Consider the following 8,749-nt stretch of genomic DNA (forward strand, 5'->3'; position numbering starts at 1 on the left):
TATGTATGCCAATGGACACTTAATGTTAAAAATTGTTTACAGTATTGAACAATACAAATAAACAAATGATAATGAACATTAACATCTCTATGATATCAACAAAAACTAATCATAACCTTTCTGAAGAAATAATTAATCGTAAGTCTGTTCACATTGAAAGGTTTATTATTTATTAAGTATATTTTAAACCATATATATATCTATATATGTGCTCAATTTTCTATGGTATTGTGTAAGGAAATAATGCTCAATGAGGACTTTTATCAACAATGTCTAAGTGCAGCACGGAAGTGTAGGGAGATACTTAGGAAAATGGTTAGGAAATAAAAGCACAGCATATTTTTGCTAGAGAACATAAATTTTATTGTCTATATGTTCAAAAGCAGCATGATCTGCAGTCCCAACGCTTCCTGTTTTTAACATTATTCACAGGGCATCATTTGGCAAATATCTCTCCACAGATTTTCACACTCATAGATCTCTGAAGATTCAGTCATAATGGCTGAGCCTTCACAATAATTAACAAGACTTTATTCTCCACGTACATTTGATTATCTCCATAAATAAACAAAACTTACAAGAGTGATACATTCACATTTTTCTCCAACAAAAACCAGAATATTGCCATCATTTACTGCCAGAAGAATAATTTACAATAATAACACAAAGTTTAGCACACAAGAACATAAGTTTTCTTACATACATGCAAGCTTGTGAACACACACACACAAGCGCACACACAGTTTGGGTGGTGAACAAGGGCACACAGAGATGTACAGTAGAGATACAGTGGATGGACATATCGCTTGGACAAAGCATGAGACACATGAGTCAGTCAAGGAGCTTTTACACATTGAACCCAGACGCCACCAATATCAGTTTTGATATGTACATTATTTACACAAACACACACACACAACCACACTAAACCTCTCTTATACCCACTCGCACACAAACTTAAATACGGTGAAAATAAGTAATACTCCACATACCTCAAAGGTAATATGCTTTCTCCCCAAAATAACACAATGAGATGATCTGCCATATCCAGAACAGATTGATTCTTAAGTTATTATTTCTACGGACTGCAGTTAGTAGCATTCAAGTGACCCCGGAAAAAGGCTCTACATTTTATCTTAGTGCATTTATCTAGGATGAGAACACAATTATTCTGTTTTAAAAACTATAAAGTCAAAAAAGTATCTGTTTCATAAATGCAACACCTTACGTTTTTTCGACTGATTTTACAAATTATGAGCACAAACTGTGGAAAAGGATGCACACATACAGGCCAGTTTTAGAAGCCTGCAGGGGGTTTTCGTGTTGAGTAGCCTTGACGGAGCCAACTGCAGAGCAAGGACAAACTACCTCTACACTGCAATCACAGATATTACAAATACAGAGAAAAGCAGGAAGACACAGGCTTTTAGCCACTGAAAATACAACTAGACCAGGAGCTACAAATCTGAAAAATATCTCCATCTGTTCAGATCCTTGGATGTATCGCAACCTTTTTTAAGTAGCAACATGACCTTATCTTTATTTTCAACTCTTTATCAGGGCCGAGCACTGAAACGTGGTGCGAGAGCCCTATTGGAACCCTATTATATATTATTATTATTATTATTATTATTATTATTATTAGTAATAGTAGTAGTATTAGTATTAGTATTATATTTAGCAGTATGCATTGAGGTGTCAATGTTAAAACAGTAAATAAATAATTATTAACTACAAGGTAGGTTATGTTTTCAAGTGCGAGATTTAGGCTAAATTAAATTATAGACAAATGTCAAGAAATCATGGAGATTAATTTCATATTACAAAGATATATATTGTTTGGCAACCTCAGATGTTACAAATTTAGATGAATTTTTGCCCGCTGATTTAAGGTACAAGGTCCAATTGCTTAAAGTTTTTCTTAGGAGATATTTTTTTATTGTGATTTGCCCCCAATCAACCCTCCCAAAGGACTTTTTTTTTTTACATCATTATTTTGTGGCTGTGCATAATGACTTACACTTTTAGACATTACTCTGATTCATAAAAATTGGATAGTATTATATAGTAGACTAATCCCACAACAATAACGTTTTATCAAAACAGGAATATCTAACAAAAGAGATGCAGTGTTAAAGGAATTCACACCCAAATAAAGAACTGTATTGGCCAGATAATTTATAAATAAACATTAAAGCCATGATTATCATATTTACTTTCCTCCAATTCAGTTTCCATCTGACCCTTATATTTAGACATCTCATGACTGAGCAGACTGCTCCAGTTGAGGAGAGGCACATTTTAAAAAGGCCATTCAGTATTTTTTTAAAAGGAGGCAGCATGACATGTCATAATCCACGTCAATGCCACAAGCGAGACCCAACACAAGAGAAATCAGAAAGAGAGCTCACCAGAGAGCCTTTGTACAACAATAAAACACATGAGGGAGGACCTGGAGGCACAACAATTGGATTGAAAGAATATTTCATCATCCTGACTCCGACTAAAACACAGAAGAAAAATAATGATAGCAGCTGCATATACAACACACCGTAGAATTGTTGGTTCAAGAAAATACAGTTTTCAATATGGCCTTTTTGATTCCTGGTTGAGTAGGAATTGCAAATGGCTTGGTTTACGACATGAATTACATGTTTTGAAAGGTTGCTGATATCTGAGCTTACGGTACATTGAAAAAATACAGTATGTTCTGTAGAGTCAAGGTATATGTGACTACCAGTCTATTCTAAAACATTACTAAATATTTGTGTATGTTGATTTTCTGCACTTGGTCTTCAACATGTCCTGTGTATGCAGGTCCTGTGGGCCAGCCAGCTGTTTTCCAGCTGTGTGGTGTGACCGCTCTGTCTGATCATCTATTCCCAACTTTCTCACACAGCAGGTTGACGGTGCTCATTACAGCTTGTTTTTCCTGTTTCTCCCCATCTGGCATGTCTTAATCAGGCCGTATCAATATTAAAAACCTTGAGCTTTAACCGTGCAGTGACTCCGTGCAGGTTTATGGCTGCAGCTGGAAAGTTCAACCAGCCACTGAACAAAAGTCTCACATCCCATCCAACCTGAGCAAACTCTGACATGAGAGGGCTCCAAATAGAACATCGGTAAAGTAGCTGCGATAGATGGACTGCTAATTAGCTTAATCAGGGGTATCAGCCGGGGCGCAGGTTTAGCTGAGCGGCTAGAGTCCTCGCCAAAGCAGCTGTTGGTTCGACTCTCACCCACGACCCTTTGCTACATGACATCCCCCACAATCTACTCCCCACATCTCCTGGCCCTCCTTAGCTGTTCGATCCATGAAAGAAAGAAATTGACTTAAAAAATCTGGGTATATTTAATTGCTGTTATCAATTGTCATTAGAAGCGTATGCATGAGGTAGTCAGGCTCTACTGTACCTGCTTATTAGTTAAGTGGGCTTCTACCATTGATTAAGGTGGAACAACCCGTGCCCATTGTTTTTATGAAAGAAGCAGAGCATTGGAAGAAATCAGCTGAAATACGAGGAGAAATAAAATTTGCATCAGGAGGTGTCTGGGGTAGAATGGATGGGTATTCTTCCCAGGGGACTGGAGGTTTTTGTCCTATATGAGACCTGGAGTCAAATCTGAGTACATTTAATGAAAATAACTTTTGTCATGTGCACCTATCATGATTTTTCTTCACATCTTTTCTAGTTTCCTTCCATAAATGAAACCCCAGACTTGCAGTCAAATCAAAGGTCTGCTAACACACCATCTGACACCGGAGACTTTTGATATACTAGATGAGTATACACCTTTCGGCCAACCAGTAAATGCAGTTAGCCCCCTTTGAAGCAGTCTAATAGTAGTGATAACAACTCATAACAACATCTTAAGTGGGTGATACTACATTTGGTAAATGTAATTAACAGAGTTAAGAACTGTGTGAACCAAGCCATTTGCACTCCTTGCTCAGGACTCCCTGGATATCCTTTCAGATCTACCCAGGTTTAATCTAAGCAATATTCCAGCTGATGGACTTGAGGCTCATGTTACATGAGAACATTTGCCCTGGTGTCAGGCAACCGAAGTCCAACCAGGCCTCCTCCGACCAGCACAGATGAGGCCATGAGGATGGGGATGGCCTTTGTGATGCCAACCAAAGACCCAAAGAACAGGTTCCCCAGGACTGCAGCCAGCTTACACAGAGCATTGCAAAAGCCAAAGCCTGTTCCTCTGGAGAGAAAATATCAAAGAGAGAAGGTAAAACAAGAGTATACTATGCAGGTCTATTCAATACGTGTCAACCCTTACACAAATGTGAGTCAGTATGTACTCATCTATTGTTTGACCTCTCACCTCCTGACAGTGGGGAATGACTCAGTCGTCACCACATCCAGGGAGTTCCAGGCAGAAATGCTCAGGCCGTTGTACAGGCACAGCATGAAAATCATCATGGACTCGCTTGTGCCGAACCACAAGAAGAAACAGCTGATGCCTGAAAGGACCATTGAGCCCCCTGATGGACACACAAAAACACCCAGAGAAAGGGAGGGGCAAGAGTAAGTGCATGTTATATTAATTTGACTAAATTCAAATGAATTATAGGTCCTGATCAAAGTGGACTCTCATGCTACTAATTGAAAGATGCAACATCCATATCATGAATCACATCCTTCAGCCAATGTGAAAACCAATTACTAAAGTGCACACACAAACACAAGTCCCTCCACTCTCACCCAACATGGACAGACGGCCAATTTTATCCATGAGAAGGGCAGACACGATGTTGCCAGGCAGAACTGCCAGCGTCCCCAAGAAGTTGATGAAGTAAACCCAATAAGCGCTATAGTCGTCATCAAAGGTCATCTGGCATCCTGTCTTGTTGTGTGTGAATGTGCTGTTGATCACCTCTGTGCCATCTATCAACTTGGAGTCATCAATGTCTGCCAAGAAACAGAGCGAAGAAAGAGAAAATTATGACAGTGCAGGTTAAACACGGAGCCAGTTATAATGCAGTATGCTGTTGTCTTGATTAAACCTGATGAATCTAAGAATAACAAAAATGTCCAAGTGAAGGAATAAATTCAAGCACTTTAATCTGAAGCTCTCACCTGTGTTGAAGAAAAAAGCATCAATGAAAGTACAGTTACGGAAGGAGGAGCCCACCGATGTCACATCATCAAAGTAGCAGTTGCGAAAGGTAGAGTCAATAAAGGTGACAGACCTCAGCTTCATATTGATGAACCTGAAGAAGCAGAGGTGAAATTGTTTTTTAATATCTCATTGTGGTAACACCTTGCCATTTTAGATCCTGGATCTTGCTTTTTTTCAAATACAAGATGTTCACATTAAATTTGTAGAATTAATCCTCTAAACCTAATGGTCACTGAGCTTCATGGGGGCACCGGCGCCCCCACGTGGCAGCACTTATACAATGCACAATATCTCTGCTACAAGCCACCTTATCTCTATTGGGACAACTGTGTTAGGAAGTTAACAACTTCTTCTGCTGCTAAGTTGAATTGTCATACCGGTCATTGAGGAAGAGGCTATTTCTGTGTATCTGGTTCTCCAGGGTAAAGTTGAAGGTGAAGTCTTCAATGCGCTCATTGCTGTGGAGCTTCACCTTCGAGGCATACTCGTCTGCTTGAAGGTGTTTGATGACATCAGGGAACCAGACTGAAAGGCCATAATACCTGCAATCAGAAAGGAATCATGTGTCAGAATCAATCCATCAGCCCAAGAATGTTGATATCCTGAGAACGGTCAACACAAAGATTGAAACTAAGACTCCATTGGAAAAAAGTATCTTGGTGTGAATATCTCTGGTAAAATAAAGGTAAAACAAAAATAAAATACACCCTTAAAAGTGTTGTGGGATTCGGTAGGAGACCATAAGGCATCTGTGGTCTTGCTGCTTTCACTGCTATCTCTGCTCCCACAGAGACGCAAATGGACGAGTATTGATCTACACACTGTGATTGATTTTAAGACCATGCGACTTTGAGATCAAGACAGAAATGCAATTTAGCCACAAGCCTGACTGCCCAATACTATTATGTGACCTTAGGAATTAGACTTGTCTGATTTTGCTGGGGATATCTTTGAGCATAGAATGAACACTATAAGGAAATCCTGAACCCAACAAACACATCTTCTGATGTAGAGGAAGATTCTGGAGATCCAGGGGAAGCCTTGCTTAAGTTCTTGGCAGAAGTCGTTGAGGTAGTAAAGAACGGGCAGGATGTGGGTGTAGATGAGATCAGCCCTGAGATGCTGGGGGTTCTGGATATTGTTTGCTTGTCTTGCTTCTTGCATTGAGGTCAAGGACAGTGCCTGTAGAGCGCAGAGCAGAGTGGTGTTCCTCATTCTTAACAAGGGGGATGCCAAAAGTCTTGGTAATCTTGGCACACTTTTCAGCCTCTGGGGAAATGTCCAGGGTGCTAGAAAGGAGGTTCTAGCTGTTCATCAACCCTCAACTACAGGAGGAACAATGAAGATTCTGTCCTGCCTTTGGATGTTTTGTGGACTTGGAAAAGGCCATGTCCTTATGGGCTCTGTAGGGTTACTGCGGGGCCACTGCTATGAGCTATCTATTGACCTAAATGACCTAACTGGTCACTGATTCTGGATCCTGTTGGTGGATTGCTCCCTCTAGGTGTGGAGTGGGTTACTCCCCCAAGTGACAAAGTTCAAGTAGGATAGGTCTTGTTCATGCGTATTGGTAAAATTGATCACTAGATTAACAGATGTGTCAGCATCAGCAGTAATGCAGGCCTTGTAGCATAACGCTGTGGTAAAGAAGCTGACCCCTGAGGCAAAAATCCTGATTTACTAAGCTGCCAAAAAGAGCTTCCTCCATATGGTGGTTTGGCTCAGCCATAGAGGCAGGGCTAAGAGCTCAGACATCGGAAGGGAGCACGAAGTAGAGCCGTTACCCCTTTGCATCAAAGGGAGCCACTTTAGGTGGTTGGGGTATCTTCAAAGATGGCTCTTAGGCCGCTCCCTTGGGAGGTTTTTCCCTTACACTCAACTGAGCGGACACTATGAGGTAGATTCAGAGCTGGATGGAGGGCTTATATTCCTTGTCGCCTCTGGGCTCACCTTAGAGGGATAATTAGGATGGATGGATGGCTGGATGGATGGATGGATATGTCTTTATGTCACAGAAGAAGCTCACCCAAATGAAAGTGTAAACCACACTATGGCAAGTCGCATCATGTTTTCTCTCATAGGGTAGTTGAAGCACTTCATGAGATTCAGATAGATCTAAAGAAAGAGGAGAGACCTATTACATTTTGTACAATCAGAAAAAGGGGTTGAGTTGGTGGACAGACACTAGCCGTATTACTGTTAGAAAAAAAAAGAGCAGCTGATAAAAAAATATTTTGATGCATTTACAAACAAATATTTACCCCATGTACTTCTGCCCTAATCCTGAAGAAAGCCTTTGAAACTGGGTTCCCCGACTCTGACTCCATTTCCACCAGTTCGTCCAGCTGTTTTGGGATCTTGATTCTGTTTACCTGAGAAATTAACCGTGGGACAGGATAAGATTAATAAATTGTGATGATTTCTTTCATCAACAACATCATCAGTGTTAGGTGTAATCTTATTTTTTGTTGTGTAGACTTCTGTTAAATATTCAGTCTCTACACACAAGATCACAGCTGCACACAATAATACAAATTAGATGTGAGAAAGTTGAATCTAAACAGTGAATGATCAATTTAAGAAACACATGTTGACTAAGAAGCCTTCCCAAAGTGCAGCTCACTCAGCAAATAAGCCTGAATGACACGAAACAGCTTTCAGAACCGTCATAATTTAGATATGATCCTGCCTGGTGAAAGCATTAAAACCTGTCTCAGCGGTGGTAGAATATAAGCTTCTTTGCTTCCTTAAGCATCAGGAAACCAAGCTAAGACGATGCTCTGCAGAAAAAAAAATACTCACAGTGAAGACTTTCTCTGGTTGCCCACGCGCTCTCATGTTGGTGTCATGGATCTGTTTGAGGATCATCCAGGCTTCATCATGCTTCCCCACCTGACAGGTGGGACAGTGAGAGAAAAAGAGAAGACAAGTAAAATTAATGGGATCAGCAACGGTGTCGCTTACTAAGAGACAGCATCAGCCTGTCATCCACAATAATATGCACTGTAAATATAACTCCTGGATGGGCCAAATATGATGGAAGTCGTGACAATGGTGACTCATTTTACTTTAAAAGGGTAATTATCCCGAACTGGCACACCTACTGTCCGGGAACTGCAGGTTTCTATTTTACAGAAATGTAAGGCCCGTCCATTTTACCATGACTCACACAGTTTGGTCAGATAAATATATTTTGGCAACTGCTCAAGTACTCTCAATTTGTCAATTTGATCAAACAGAAGCAAAGACAGTCAAGGACAATGACACAGCACCATGAGGTGGCTTACTTCAAGATTCAATTGTTGCAGCAATTGTGTGAAAAAAAAAAGATGAAGAGTGAATGTTTTCTTGAGCTGTTACAGATGGGCAAAATACCATTACCTCAAGGTAGAACCTGGGACTCTCAGGCATGAAGGTGAGTGCCACCACAGCACACACACATGGCAGGGCACAGACAACCACAAACACCCTCCAGCTGTGAAACTGGTATGCTGAACCCATGCTGAAACTCCAACCTGTGAACAGTGAACACAAGAGTCACCTCTGATGCAAATGGACAACAGAGAATACACACATTACATAGATAATGAAATGTGCTGCATTTAAATTTGGT

General features: G+C 40.5%; 1 protein-coding gene across 1 annotated transcript in view; it reads right to left on the reverse strand.

Moving 5' to 3' along the window:
• Window positions 1-374: 374 nt before the first annotated feature.
• Window positions 375-8,749, reverse strand: part of LOC117818389 (synaptic vesicle glycoprotein 2C-like) — a 32,282-nt gene continuing 23,907 nt past the window's right edge. Inside the window, 9 exon segments of the mRNA XM_034691247.1 lie at window positions 375-4,215; window positions 4,339-4,498; window positions 4,719-4,925; window positions 5,094-5,227; window positions 5,514-5,678; window positions 7,163-7,251; window positions 7,398-7,508; window positions 7,939-8,028; window positions 8,518-8,651. Coding sequence (XP_034547138.1) covers window positions 4,032-4,215; window positions 4,339-4,498; window positions 4,719-4,925; window positions 5,094-5,227; window positions 5,514-5,678; window positions 7,163-7,251; window positions 7,398-7,508; window positions 7,939-8,028; window positions 8,518-8,651 — 1,274 coding nt within the window. The 3' untranslated portion in view covers window positions 375-4,031.

The sequence above is a fragment of the Notolabrus celidotus genome, chromosome 9 (genome assembly GCF_009762535.1).
Source record: "Notolabrus celidotus isolate fNotCel1 chromosome 9, fNotCel1.pri, whole genome shotgun sequence".
In the NCBI taxonomy this organism is placed as follows: domain Eukaryota; kingdom Metazoa; phylum Chordata; class Actinopteri; order Labriformes; family Labridae; genus Notolabrus; species Notolabrus celidotus.